This window comes from Elephas maximus, chromosome 6 (assembly GCF_024166365.1).
Source record: "Elephas maximus indicus isolate mEleMax1 chromosome 6, mEleMax1 primary haplotype, whole genome shotgun sequence".
Taxonomy (NCBI): Eukaryota; Metazoa; Chordata; class Mammalia; order Proboscidea; family Elephantidae; genus Elephas; species Elephas maximus.
The window spans coordinates 76631218-76646907 of record NC_064824.1 but is presented as its reverse complement, the minus strand read 5'-3'; the positions used below and the strand labels follow the sequence as shown (position 1 = coordinate 76646907).

Genomic DNA, 15690 nt, shown 5'->3' with positions numbered 1-15690 from the left:
TTAGCTATGAAATCAATTCCAATATTTTGTTTATTCAAATGTTCACAAAATTCTGAGTTTAGGTGTCAGTTCCCTAAATGAATTCCAGGTCACTGGTTCATTTCATAATCAAAAGCAATTTTGTTTCTGAAACAACCCAGCTAAGTATGCATATATAAAGCAAGACTCAATTACTAATCATTAAGTAGAAAATCAACCACCTTGGCACAGGTATCCAATCTACAGCAACGCAACAAAAAATTCTTCATTTTTTTTTTTTCAATAATTCTGGTCTGAAACATACTCCAGCATTAGCAAGAAAAGACTGTTGTTAATTCAGGAAATATTATCTAACAGCCAAAAACTAACATCTATGATTGCTGTGACTCAGTCCTCTGCATTAAAAAAAAAAACCAAAAAATTCATAGGATTTCATGATTAAGTAAATATGATGCTTTATGTTTATCTAGCAAACAGTCCCTGTGCTTATTCTGTTTTATAAGCATTCTGTAGGGACAATTCACTATTCTAAACATTTCTGCTCAATTTAAAATTCTGGTTGCTAGGATTGTCCATCACAATACTTTATCTACATGCCTTACAGCCATTCTATTTTCTCTTAAAAAACTACATAAGCAAAACTCTAGATATAAACACCCTTTAACTTTGTTATATCTTTACATACTACATGTTCTGATTTTCATTTCAATATTTTTCCAGAAAATAATTTTCCCTTGCTATGTGTAATTTTTTGGGGGTTTATGTGTAATTTTGGTAGCCATTTCAAAACAACATCAAAATTCACCTTCTTACCCTCTCATTTCTTTATTCTCACATCCTTTTCAAATAGTCACACTGCTGCCAAAAAAAAAAAAAAAAAGGCACAGTGTACGTCTGTAGTAACATGACTTTTCTTAGAAAAACAGAAATCAGTTGTAAAGGTTCCAAAATCACAATGGCAGAAAAATAACAGTACAATCTCAGGAAATTCCACACCATGGGAGCTGTACTCAGTTTTGTAAGCTTGACTTTAATTATTTCTTACACAGAGAGCAGAAGTAAAGAAGTGGATTATGTAATAGTTTTCCATTGCAAGAAGGGATACCCCTGAGTGTCTCCTGCTGTGCAAAGACAGCCAGAGAACATGCACCGGATCAGCCAATACATTAGAATGGCACCAACAGAACAGGGAAATGACATTTGCACACCATTTCCCATCCTTATAAACTCCCCTTTGAGATGGAAATCCACTCACTGTTGTAGCCACTGCTGCCGCTAGCCTCTGCCGGCGCCGAGTTGTGCTGAACTGGCCCTTCGCAGGTGGCCCTTCCTGACAGTGAATGGGAGAAGAGAAGGGAGGAGAAAACATGGGATGGGGAAAGGAGAAGATGGGATATGGGAGGATGAAAGATAATCAGACAACGAAGAGGGAGAATTTTTAACTGAAGTTGACTTTTCCTAAATCTTAGCATTGAAAAGAGCTTGAAGGGACATTCATGCTGTAAGTAGCTCACCATTCTCCTCATGGAACCCCTAAATACCTAAGGGTTTGCTGAATATAACTCTCACCCCAGAAAGACCCGGAGGGTTATGAATTGATGAGTAGTCTGTGATTTTAAAATAAATGTGCATACCGTTTTTATTGCTGCAATCTCATATTATATGAAGTCACAAGGCATTCAATAAGTGGCAGCAAAGAAAAAATAAGTTTAGGTAAAGCTGATAAAATAGTTAACGTGGGAAGGTTAAAATGAAAGCCTATGGTTGACCAGGAAGAGTTTTGCTGTTGGCTTCCGGGAAGAAAAAAGTAAGAGAAAAAAGAGAAAGGGTATCATAAATTGCCCCCTTCCTACTTTTTCTCCTACTGGAAAGTTTGCTAGGATTCAACATTAGGAGTGGAGTTGAAGTTGGGATTTTCAGGCTGAAGAAACTTCTGAGGAGGAAGCATGGGAAATAATTTCAAGTCATTCAGTGTACTGTAACAATTAATGCCTACAAAAATCAACTATGAAAAGAAGAGGCATAGGTTTCATTTAGTGATGGGCCCCTATGCATAACATACAGGAAAATCCTAGAGCTTCCTCTCATTTGTTTTCTTCCTGTTTTGACTGATGGGATTAAGAGATAATGATATTTTCTTCTAACCACTGAACTCTGCCCTATCTGACAGACCTGATTTGTCTTTTATTTAACTGAGATGTACTTTCTTAAGAGGCACCTATCAGTTCAGATTGAGAGAAAATGGCATGACCTCTTTAGTCCTTCTAGAATGACAGAAAGTATTTTCAGATTCCTGTATCTCCAATTCTCTTTATATTTTACCAATTACATTTACATTTCTTTTCCATACTCACAAACACACACAGATACAGACACACACATACACACACAACCTGTTTTTCACAAAAAGTACCCTTTATGCTTAATGTAACAAAAGAAGGAAAAACTTATTTTTATTCTTAGTAGAATCTGAGTATCTGTGAGATCTAGGGCAGCTACATAGAATGGCATCAGATGTGCTACTATGTACTCCCTACTATTCCTAGTCCCTTCCAACATCTAGGGGTCCAGTACTTAATACATGCTAATAGTAACATGGGAAATCCAGTGGTTCTCCCTTCTACAGCAACTCCTTTTTAATCACTCTCTCCTTGCTCTCCTCTACCCATTTAAGCCACAGCCAAATTGTTATGGCATAATGATGATACTGAGATTCTATTAGAGCAAGAAAATTTTACGTTCGTAAGATAGGAAACCCTTTTTCTAAAAGGTAATCCCCACAGATCCTTCTACGACAAATGTTGCCTTCAGTGAGTTACACACTGGGTTCCTGAGGCCAACTTCCCAATGGCTTCTTAGAAATATGGCCATATAGGTCCAATTTAACTCTCACACTAAAATTAGTAGCACAATCTAGTGTTTGCAAAAAGAAGCAATCAAATATCTAGTATAACATGTTTTTACTTTTACTTTTCTGAGATCAATTTTTTAAACGATCTATTTTGCAGTTATTTCGAAATGACTATTACTATAGAATGTTCAAAGCAAAGTTCAGTGAAACAACATTAACAACAGTAACAGTAACAATAACAACCACCACCAAACAGTCTATGTTCCTTCACCTACAGCCGGTATGCTGAAAGTTATAATTGTTGTTGTTATTAGTTACCGTGGAGTTGATTTTGACTCATGGCAACCCCATGTGTTGCAGATTAGAAACTGTTTTATAGGGTTTTCAAGACTGTGACCTTTTGGAAGCAGATCACCAAGCCTGTCTTCTGAGATACCTCTGGGTGGGTTCGAACTGCCAACCTTTTGGCTAGAAGTCGAGCTCTTAACTGTTTGCACCACCCAGGAACTCCTAAAGTTATAACAAAGAGGATGAAAATGAGCTGCTCACTACAAAGCCTCTCAAATTGGCTGACTCAACGAATACCAGAGAAGATGGTTCAAGTAGTAAGATGATTATGAACTCAAAACAAATGGTTGGCATCATTAGAATAGATTCAACAGTCACAAAACACTTAAAATGGGGATAGGGTGGGGATAGAACCATGTGTTAGGGCTGGAGAAGGAGATGGGTATGTTTTAGAGTCCACTACATTAAAGATAAATGCTCTGTCTTTCTGTAGGCAAAATACTGATGAGTAATGATGCTCAATACTGGTCACAGTCACACCCAGATGAGCTTATGATTCCCCAGCCAAGTGTACAGGTTGAAGAAACTTCACGTAACTTCTGACTAGTTGAGAATGAGCATCCTAAGAACTCCTGGAAGGCCTACTGGCTTTTATGGGCAGAAAAGGTTCAGGGATGGTACCAAATTCTACAGCACTCACTCCTATGATACCTTTTGTTTTACTAGTACAAGTGAAAATGGGTTTCTCTGGGAGTAATTAATAGCTCACTGCCACCGCTAAGTCTATTTCTACTTGGGAGCTGGAACTGAATCTCCCAGTTTTTAAGCGGCAGAATTTTCTTTTGGCCTGGAGATGAAATCATTCCAATTTCCTTTAAAAAATAACTAGAGTCAGAAGGGTCATCTTATTACTCTTTGGCAAAATGAGAACAGAGCAAAACTGCATGAATAAAAACATAAAAACAAACAAACCACCCAAAGATGTGGCAGGAATATGAATGAGGAATATTTTCCTGCTTTTTGCGCAATTTTGTTTGATGACTCAAAAGAAGCCTGTGACTAGGAGGGGTATTCACAGTTGCATTCTGTTTCCTTCAGAAAAAAACACTGAGAGACACAGGTATTATGGTGGGCCTCGTAGCAGCAGCAGCAGGGAGGCCAAAGGCACCACACGCAGGTTCACTGAGAATCAACCTATTCAAGACAACACCTGTGAACCAGACAGCTCTGCCACAGCAAACCTTGTGAACATAGGACTGAAATACTATCTATCCACAACTGTGTATGTTCATACGATGCTAGCCTTCTCAATTATTTTTTCCTGGCTATGATAGCCATGGACCCCTGGTGGCGTAGTGGTTAAGAGCTCAGCTGCTAGTCAAAAGGTTGGCAGTTCAAAGGCCACCAGCCACTCCTTGGAAAACCTATAGGGCAGTTCTACTCTGTCCTATAGGGTCGCTATGAGTTGGAACTAACTCGACAGTACCTAGTAACAGCAACATGATAACCACAGATACCATGCCTAAAAAAACAAAACAAAACAAAACAAACTAGCCAATCACAAATTCAAAACAAATGATACTGCCAAAAGCCATTTTAGGTAATTTTTTTTTTCTTGTGAAATAATTTGGCACATTTGTCTCTACTGTACTAATTTTATGAATAGAATGGAAAACACACAAAAACATACTGAACAAAAAAATACAAAAAAATTGTGTTCATAGAATATGGACATTCTAAATTAAAAAAGCATGGATCCTTAGTGTTTATGAAGGTTTATTTTCAAATACATTAAATAAGCAAGCAAAACAACAAGAGTTTGTTATTGACACATTCATAATTACAATATAAAGAATGTTATTAATGCAGTCTGAATTAGAGGATTTTGTTATTCAGAAGACAGAAGAAAGCTGAAAAGCAGTTCCTTTTGTACTAGAATATAAATTCATTTTATAGTATAATAAAAAGAAAAGCCAAATCATAAGTTTAATTTTTATGGTCCAAGACAAGGGTCCATTATAATACTAAGCTAGTATTGGAAGAGTGGAGATTCTAGTTTAAAGATCTGAAAGTAATATTTATGCCATAAGAGGTTTTAGGCATTTACCCAATTTCCTAGCATTGTAATATAATAACATATAACATAAAATGGTCTTATTTAAAAAATTTAAAACTACCCATTTCAAATATATAATTTTTTCAAGTAACTTTATCATGAAACATTAAGACTTTAGTTCAAATTTTAAAAGTGATTGTTGATGACCAAATAATATTTATTTTTGGAGAATTTTGGAGAATTTTAGAGTTGAAAGGAAATTCAGAGATCATTAAGTTAAATTTATCATTTAACCCAGAAGCAAATGGAAGCCCAGAAAATTTAACTGAAACATGAAATTCGACTGTCTGGAAATCATGGTGATTAGACTAGAACTTCTCAATTAGACTAGAACTTCTCAGTTTGTTGATTTCTAGTCTACAGCACCCCCACCCCTTTTCTTGAAAGATAAAAGTTTGGACAAAGCTAACTATGTAACTCAGTTTGAATAGCACTGACTTTAAAGAAGTTAAGCTGCTCTCTGAATGGAACTCCCATGGACTGATACATATCGACTAATATTTTTAAAGTATATAAAAACACGAAGGAAGGAAAGGAAAAGTCTGTACCTGCAGTTGTATTTTTGTATCTTTGCTGACGCTTTTTGTTCTCCATCGTCTTGTAACCCGCTTGTCTTTCTTTGAAATATCTACACAGTTAGCCTACATTACATAAATAGTTAAAAGCAACAAAGTACTGTTAAGTTCACACAGATGATATAGGTATAGGCAGAGAGAGCACAGCAGGTTAGTAAAGACAATTGTTAGACACCTGTAAGCAAACCAGCCAGGAAAGAACGGCATGTCTGATACATAGTGGGCATTCAAAGCAGAGGCAAGAACTTAATTACAAAATGTATTTTTTTGATACACAAAATGGAAATGATAGTAGAGAACTTTAACATTTTTTTCCTATGGGGAAAGATGGTAATAATTCTGACAGTACTGAAATGGTATCATTTTAGTTGTCATTTCTAATGCAACATAAAAATGGATTCAGATATTTCTTCCAGTTTGCATTTTGATGTAAAATATTTTAAAATAGTCAAATTTTAACCCAATGACTGAGATTCAAAAATATTAAGAGTAACTCTGGAATATAAACTAGTCTGTACTATAGTTATTTCCCTTTAAACACGATATAGTCATAGAAAAATCCAGTAAAAATTATGTTTGTATCTTAAATCCTTCAACCAGCAGCAGTAATATGTTTACCTGCATGTCAGTAAAGTTAGGTGCTGACTGAGTTCTCTGCAGTATTTCCAAATTTTGAAGGAGTTTGCTCAGTTCCACAAGGTTTGACTGGCAGTGTGCAAGGTCTAATAAAAATCAGAAATAAGAATGTGTTAAAACTGGGGTAGGGGTAGGGAGAGCGCTGGTGGTGGAGGTGGTTAATAAAAAGGAGTCAATCCAAATTATGGTAAATATAATCAGGTGAATCCATATTTTTATGATGATATTGGGAAATGAATCAAAACAGACCCTTTTTACTGGCTTCGAATTCTAAGACCATTTAAGATAATTTCAAAGTCCACTCTTACAAATGACCAGCTATTAGTATACAGAGCCATTAAAATCTAAATCAAATTGTGTATGCTCACTTTCCTGCTGGGAAGGCCCTAGCCACATGAGACACACACTCAAGGGACTGTTAGCAGCCCTGGTTCTATCCTTAGGAACCTGTTCGCCTGCTCCTATTAAAATGGAACTTGGGTGGAGCTAAAGTCAAGTTCAGAAAACAGGATGGAACACAAAATCAGATAAACATTCATCTATAATTTAGCTCACTAACCACAGTGCAATGAATTATTTCTTTAAGATCTATGTCACTAAACCAATGACTATGGAATGGTGGTCTCCAGTCCAACATCAGCATCACCTGGGAACCTGTCAGAGAAGCAGACTCTCCGGCCCCACCTGAGACCTGCTGAATAAAAAACTATGGGGTAGGGCCCAGCATCCTATGTTTTAGTAAGATCCCTGTGCTAAACTTTGCCCTGAATAATTTGTGATTATGGTGACATTATTGTTCTATCACATTTAAAAGAGCGGTATATAACTCGTCCCCTTTCAGGGCATCATTCTACCTTGGATGACATCAGTATGAGATAAGCCAAAAAAGAGACAGTCCAAGTGGATTAGAGGTATTGACAACTAAATTACATTAATTTAAAAAATACTGTTTTTTTTTACTAAGGAAAACAGTCACACTGGTAGAATTCTTAAAAAATACTATTCTTAAAGTAACATCCGTTAGAGTAAAAGAGAAAAAGATAATAATTATTGTGTTCGATGATTTCACATGTCATTTAATTTCAATTTTTTTATCTGTGAAAATAGTCCTCGGTAGGTCCTCACGCGCCCAAACTCTGCTTGGAGTTAGAATTGACAAAGATAAAACTTCTCTGAAAGGTTATTAGTCTTAGTGCATCCGTATGAGAATTCTGTGGCTGGTGGAATTAAAACCTCTAGTCTACTTACCCGCTTTCGCCCCCTACTGTGCAAAATTATTCAAATTATGTAAACCTTAGAAATGAAGGAATAGTTTAAGAAAACTGCAGAGGGCATCAAAATCATTCTGTTTGAATGAACATTTAGAATGAAAAAAATTTTAATTTAATTTTTATTCTTCTGGTGTATTTGAGAGACTTTTTAAAGCTTCACATAATAAAATGTCACCCTTTAGAAAAAACTGGCCTTTAGTATGTGAAATTAAACACAGTAAAGAATACTGAGTTATTAGTATTACCTACTCCATATTAAACGTTTAGAACATGTCTTCCAGGTACTTGATTACTTTTGCACGTGTACTCTTTTGAACAGACTGTAACAGGGCAGGCCTATAAATCTCTGTTAAATTATAAAGTGGTTGTTCTTACCTTTGAGGCCTCTTGGTAAAAGTTTCCTTTTTATTATCCTTGCTTGTTATTAAATCTTAAAGATATGAATTGTTACCTATATCATACAGCCAGGAAAACACGGCCAAAGATGAAGTAAGGTCAATAAATATAGATAGCTGTGTTTGGGGGTTTTTGGGTATAATTTTTTACAGAGTTTTTGAAACATTTCATAACTTTACTAACTGCTTCATCTTAGAGAACGGAAGTATAAATTCATAAATCAGTAGCTAAAAATCCTATGTAACTTCATTTTCTATCAAATAAAAGGCAATATTCTGTCCCATGTATAGAAAAATACAAAAACAGATTCATAGATAGGCATTTTAATTGTTATAATAAAAAAACCCCAATGAAATAGCAAATGAATAAAGGGGTAACTTCTATGAGGACTTTTACACAGGGCTCAGAATCACTGGGTCCCTCCTCTTAGCAGCTAAGCCTCACAACAGAGCCTAGTGTTCAAGGGCCACTGCTGTTCTTCCAAGAAACACTTGGCCATCAATGGCCTTTGGATTCCTTCATGGAGCCTAAAGGAGGTGCAGAAGGAAGTCAGTATTGACAAGACAATGGAGCAGCTCTTGGCCGCCCCCTGCCTTCTTTTCAATGAAAATAAGGTAAAGTGGCTGTTAAGAATTGAACTGCGTCCCCCTGCAAAATATGTGTCGTAGACACTAACCCCTATAGTGGTTATAATCCCATTTAGAAATGGGGTTTCTTTGTTATGTTACTGAGGCTGTATTGGTGTAGGGTGTGTCATAAATCAATCTCTTTTGAAATACACAAGAGCAGATGATGCAAACAAGCCCAGTTTGGTGGGAGACAGATGCCAAGTTACAAGAGATCGCCAAGAAATCAAGGAACAGAAGCTAAAGAGGCAAGGGCCTTCCCCCAGAGTGAACAGGAAAAGAAAGCTTTTTCTACAGCCGTGACCTGAATTCAGATTTCTAGTTTTCTAAACAGTGAGAAAATAAATTTCTATTTCTTAAAGCCACCCGCTTGTGGTGTTTCTGTTATAGCAGCACTAGATAACTAAGACAGCAGCTAAGAAGGCTAGGAAATTCAGGAGATAAAAGGGAAAGAAAGAGGGAGAAAAGTAGTGCAAAGATAGAAAAAGGGGGTAGATGAAAGAGGTTGTTGTTGTTGTTAAACGAAACAACAACAAAAAACCTGTTGCCATAGAGTTCATTCTGACTCATATAGTGACTCTACAGGACAGCGTAGAATTGCTCCATAGGGTTTCCAAGGAGCAGGTGGTAGATTAGAACTGCCAACCCGCTGGTTATCAGCCAAACGCTTAACTACTTTGCCACCAGGGCCCCAGTTGTTGTTTTTAGGTGACGTCAAGTTGATTTTGACTCACAGCAACACCATGTGACAGAGCAAAACCCCCCCATAGGGTTTTCTTGACTGTAAACTATGAAAACAGATTGCCAGGCTGTCTAGCTTAGCCATTTGCATCACCAGGGGCTCCTCAGACAAAAGAGGAGAAGTGAAATGGTAGAAAAGGACCTAAGTCCTAACATGTCTTTCAAAGAGCAAAACTACACAGTAAGCATCCTGCTGGTAGGAACTTTAACATTATCTTGGTTATCATTCACTGAACATTGTATTTATGTTGTTGTTGTTAGTCAAGTCGACTCCAACTCATGATAATCTTATCTACGACAGAATAAAGTGTTGCCTGGTCCTGTGACATTCTCACAATCGCTAGCATGTTTGAGTCCACTGCAGGTAGTGCCAATACCCAGCACAATCTTTTAGGCATAAGGAATACAGCCATCGGGTAGGATTTGTAGAGTTAACATTCTGGTGAGAGAGAAAAAATCCTAATGTATACAAAAAACAATCTGTATGTTAAACTATTATGTATGCATTTTTAATGATGGCATATAAAGCTGTATATACAAATGGACATTAATGCTTCTATGAAAAAAAATGTGCTCCAACTTCCAAGCAATCACTTAATTTAGATATCTGAGAAGACCTGGACTGATCTAAGTCCACACTTACGAATAGCCAGCCATTTTAAGTATCAGGATTATAATTCAGATATGAGTTCAATAAGATGTTACATGATAAGCTTTTGAAATGCAACCAATCTCAATACTGGGGACAAATGATCAGCACAGACCAAAAAAAAAAAAAAAAAGTGCCATGGCAGTTTAGGAAAGGATAGTTTGAGGTCATCAGAGCTTACTTCAAAGAGAGTAGAAATTATTCTTGGTCTGGAAGAGAGATGAGAAAGATTCAGCAAAATAGGAAGGTAGAGAAGGGCAGAGAGGGCAATCCAGGTTGGGAAGAACAACCTGTGCAAGGGCATGGAAGTGAGGATGTGCAAGTATGTTCAAGAGACAGCAACTGAGTTTAGCTGGGCTATGGATTCTCTTTAAGGGACCCACAGAAGGCAATGCTGGAAGAATAAGTAGGGCCAAAAAGCTGAAAGCCTGGATGCTAAGTGCTGCACTAAGCAGTTTAAACTAAAGCCTTAGAGCAACAGAAAACCACTGAAGAATTTTTTGCATAAAATCTACTTTAAGAAGTATCAGTCTTGAGGGAGCATTACATAGTGGAAAAAGAACTGGCTTTGGAGTTAGTTAAATGTGCATAGCCTCAGTCTCACCAGCATGGCAGCTATGTGATCTTGGGTATATTCCTTAACCTCTATGCACCTCACTTTCCTCATCTGAAAAGTGGGAATAATGGCAATACTGCACTAAATCCTGGAGGAGAACTGAAAGGCAGGACAGAGGACACAGGTAGATAAGACAGGAAAGGAGGAACACCCCTGAGACTGGAGAAAGAGGCATGAAGGAGATGGGGCTCAGAAGTATTCTGAAGCAGAGAGGGAGAGAGAGAAGTGCATCAAAGCCCATGTCACCTCATTTGATCAGATGAATGGATATTGTCCCAACTAATGGTCTAAATCTTTTCAGTAACAGAAGCGGTAAGATTATATGCTGTGAGTGTGTGTAAGGGTGTAGAAGTTAAAAGAGAGGCTGAAATACCTAGAACCTCTGCTGAAGCAAACCTGCAGAGTTCTAGGAAAATGAGGGTTGGCTTCTTTCTTCAACCTGAATTTCATATACTCAAATTAATGTCTGTGTGTTTTGTGAATACATCCAAGTAAAACCCTTCAGTGGAATGTCAGCTGGATATGCCTTATAAATATGACATCCCTCTTCAAATCATATTTTTACATGAAGATAGAGTTCGGGATACTGTTGTCTCAAGGGGCTGACAAAAAAGCTGCAGACTTCTGGAATTTGCAGACTAGTAAAAAATATGTGTGTTTTTTTCCCAGTATGTATATGTGTATTATTTATTTAGTTTTTTGGATTGGGGATCAACACAAATTCACAAATTTTACTTTTTTAAGTGATGACATCAAAATATAATGTAATATCTACTTTCACCATAATCTCATAAAAGAAATAAGCTTCTTGCAAGGGTGATGGCATAATTTGGGAATGGATAAGGGTGGTTGAACATGATGAACAAAATTAATGTCACTCAACTGTACATATGAAAATTGGTGAAATGTCAAATGCTGTTACATATACTTTTACCACAATTAAAATAAGTTAGGCCCAACATAATATCAAAATAATCTTTAAAAATTAAATCAATTTAGCCTTACAAAACACTATATACTCTGCCCTTGTTTTTCTCACTTTTGATGGTATTATGAAAACTGTCTCAGAATAGAAATGGTCTGTGGACCAACCCTGGAAATGTGCTCTGGATGATTTTAAGGAAAGAGAAAGGCTTCTACAGATTAAGAGGCTCAGGGATGGCAGATTGAGGGAACTGTGTACTGGTTGAGAATATTTAATAACCAAAACAGTGGAATACCACTAACAGGTCACTGTAGGTCACCTCTGAATTTTGCCTTTTTACCGGTGAGTTGTCAGGGAACATATACTTATTCTGTGGTCAAGAAAGAGCAACAAGATCAAAAGGGGGGAAATGCAGAACAGAATTCAAATTTTCACGGAATCCAGACTTTCAGGATCCATGAAGGCTGGATGAACTGCCAAAACTATTGCCCTGAGATAATATTTAAACTGTAAACCAAAAACATCCCCTGATGTCTTGTTAAAACCAAACAATAGTTTAGCTTAACTAGTAAAGTATGTCTGCCTTGAGCATTGTGCTCTTTTAAGATCTATACGGGATCAAACTGACCAAAGCAACTTAAAGGCTCAGATAGGAACTTTAGGAGGCAGTGAGTTTAAGTTAATGGGGGAGGAACAACTCAGAAAAGGAGGGTGAGAATGGTTGTACAACCTGAAAAAGGTAATCAATGCCACTGAATTTTACATGTAGAAACTGTTGAGTTGGTGTGTGTTTTCCTGTGTATATTCTCAACAACAGCAAAAGAAAGAACAACACAGGAGGCAGCAGTGGAAGTGACTAGGGAGGAGGGCAGAGGGAGAGCCAAGGACTGCAGCGGGAAGGCAACACTGACTTATGGTGTGACTGCCCTGGGTCCTGGTGTAGAAGACAGAGGGGACTGGTGATGAGATGAGGTGAGAAGGTTGAAGTGGTTGAAAGTCAGGGTAAAGGTAAAAACCAGACTTAGTGTGCAGAAGTGACAGGAACTGTGAGTCGAAGGACAGAGATGGATCTGGTTTATAAAAATAAGAAAAAGGAAAGGTCAAGGCAATAAAAAGGGGTGGGGTGGAGGGGTAACACCCACAATTCACATATCTTTTTTTATTTTGGCATATTCTTATAGCCTACCCTGGGAAGGAACTAACCTTCTGCACACCTGTCCATTTCTTCTGAGTCCTGTAGCCAGGCTGCCACTTTACTTTGGCCCGTCGTGCAGGTTGCAGGGAGGCTATTGCTGCATGGTAAAGGAGACTGCCATGGAAAGCTGTTTGGTTGCACCTACCGCACACAAAAATAGGATGGAACATATGGTTACACTAAGCAGAAACAGCACATGTAAATGATTTAAAAAAATACAAGTATTCTCATAGCAACATTAAAAAAGAAAGGATATGTTCAAAATATGGAAGTAGCCTCTTGGCTAAATGTGGCATGATGTGCTCAGTGAAGCCAAAATTCATAAGCACCAGGACTGTTATGAGGAATGTCATCAAAATAAACAGCACTGTCATCAAGTTGCTATCTCCATCATTTAAAGAAGTGGACATTCAAGTATTCTGTATCTCATACTCACAAGGGCCATATTTTCAGTTACTTAGTAAGTTGTATCTTGCAGCACTCTTAGCTCATGACTGAAGGCCTTTTCTTTCCAATAGGTGCCTGTACCCTGATATGATCAGTTCAAGGTGCCACCAACCACATACGGCTCCTAAATACATTACCCACTAGCAAGCAATGTTGCAATGCTTGGAATGCATACTGGAATTTATAATATTTTAAAAGGCAGTCTTGGGAAGTTACTACTATCTGTAACTGATAAACTTTTCATTAAAGAGATATTACGTGAGAGGAGTTATCCATATTTGACTTTAATATTCAATTACAACTGATTGTGTCTCTTGTAAATCATTATGAACTGAAGGATGCACATACTTAGCAAACCCAGACTTATTTATTGCCCGCACAGGGCCACAAGCCAATTAACATTCAAAAGTCTCATAATTTGATATTTAGAAAGTAAGCAAAGTGATAAAAATATCTTTCCACTCTTTATTGCATTTTGATAAATGTAATAGAAATCTTATCACTGAGTTAAATCTTAGAAGTATGTCACTGGTAACCAGAGCAATAGATTTTTTATGAAAACAGAGTTGAAGAGGTTTCTTACTTCAAGGCAAAAAGTGGGGAGGACTGGGTTTCATTTCTTCATTCTCAGGTATCTCTCAAGTTATTTAAAAAATAACACTAGGGATAAAAATAATATATCTTTTATCAACACTCTGCCAAAGATGTAGGGAGAAGCTGGAGGACTCCAGTAACTAAACATGTATATTTATAAAAGATCCATCGGATCTCTCATTGAATTTGGACTAACTCTGAAAATTTATTCTGGTTCTCTGCTGCAAATACAGCAGGCCCAGAGAAAACTGGGGACTATCTGGGGCATCGTGAGATGAGTGAATCTGTACACGTCATCTCTTCCTAACCCCCCTCTCCCTTTTCATTTTCAAGCGATTTATATTAAGGTTAACCTAACACCTTATCTCTAGGAGAAAGATAATTAAACAGGCATAGTCCTTGGCCAGGCTGGTAGCCAGAATGAAATGATACAAGATTTGAGAGCCTTGTGAAATATAATTAATGAGATTTAACAAAAATTACTTAAGTAATTTTCACTGAATATAGTGATCTGATTTGATTAGTCTTGCAGTTACTCCATGAGATTTTCCAATGCGCTGTAAAGGGAGCCTGGACATGTAATAATATCACATTCATGCCTGCATAAGTCAACAGAGAAGAGCAGAATCTGCACCGACACGTTCTTGAACCCAGCTCCCCCGGTGGCTCGCTCCCTTGCAGCTGTCTCCAGTCTCGGTTTCAGGTGCCAAGTGTGAAGCTGCGGCACCCCTGGGCAATGCAAGGCGGCCAATATTTGAAAAACCTTAATTATTGAATCAAAGGCGCAAACAGCTGTCTCCTAGCCTGTTGTCACAACCTTGACATTTTACCAGGCACCATCTCTAGATCTTCAGTGCCATAAAAAATGAACTCTTAGCACAGTCCAAAGAATAACTTCGGCTTCCTTTAGTTAGTCTGGCACTTGATACAATGGAAAGGGCACTGAGTTTGGAAACAGAGACCTGGGTTTAGATTCTGGCTCTGCTGTTTAATGGCTATGTAATTTCTGGACAGATTATTTGTTGTCTTTGAGCTTCAGCTAAGATCAGAGATGAATGAGTGACATATAATTAACCAGTGCCTGGTCGCTCACACTGGCTACTACTTATATTATTGTCCTATTTTCTAGCTCACTCACATTAACTTTGCAGGCAAATTCACTGTCTCTCTGTGGGTCATGGGTATGTTACAGCTCAAGGCAAAAAAGCAAGTTTCATTTTCAAAACTTTGGGGTCTTCAGCTCTTTATTACCACCCAGGAAGGCACCCAGTTTCTGGGTGCTGATTATTTCCTGATATTCCTACAAAGACACATGAAAGTGCAGGAAGGAAAAGTACCCATTAATTCTCTTGGTGATGCACATTTCTGCCTTATCTATTCTTGTGAATAACTTTGATCCCAAATGTCACTGTTGTCTTCTGAGTGTTAGTTTACAAAATAAACATTCTCTCTCTGGGGTTTTTCAATTGAGACTCAGTTATATACTTACAGACAGTTACATACTTGTGTAATTTTTTAAACAACTTCCACAGAACAAAGTCATACCTTTTCATCTAAAACGGAAACATTAGCAGCTGGTGAGGATTCAGCTGTGGAGGTTGAAGGAAATATGTGAAAACTAGCATCCCTTGGTGACCTCACAATTTCATTCTGACGATACAACCGATGATGGCGCAGTTTGGAGACCCATGCATCAAACCAGTCCTGGGATTTTACCTAAAACAAAGAACAAGAACAGAAAGTAATTAGGAAACCAATTTCCTGATTACTATTGACACTGGCAAG

The 15690-nt window shown here is 37.6% G+C and overlaps 1 protein-coding gene across 9 annotated transcripts in view; it reads right to left on the bottom strand.

The window, feature by feature from the left end:
- The window catches only part of OSBPL6 (oxysterol binding protein like 6), a 110614-nt gene that overhangs the window by 40691 nt on the left and 54233 nt on the right, over positions 1-15690 (bottom strand). For 4 of the 9 annotated variants that reach the window (XM_049887529.1, XM_049887530.1, XM_049887535.1 and 1 more), the window contains exons 7-10: positions 15451-15621; positions 12873-13005; positions 6428-6531; positions 5783-5875 (exon numbers count right to left, since the gene is read on the bottom strand). In XM_049887529.1, coding sequence (XP_049743486.1) covers positions 5783-5875; positions 6428-6531; positions 12873-13005; positions 15451-15621 — 501 coding nt within the window. Of the gene's footprint in view, positions 1-1234; positions 1310-5782; positions 5876-6427; positions 6532-12872; positions 13006-15450; positions 15622-15690 lie in introns of all 9 variants that reach the window. The other 5 variants (XM_049887531.1, XM_049887532.1, XM_049887533.1 and 2 more) reach the window with 3 other exon arrangements.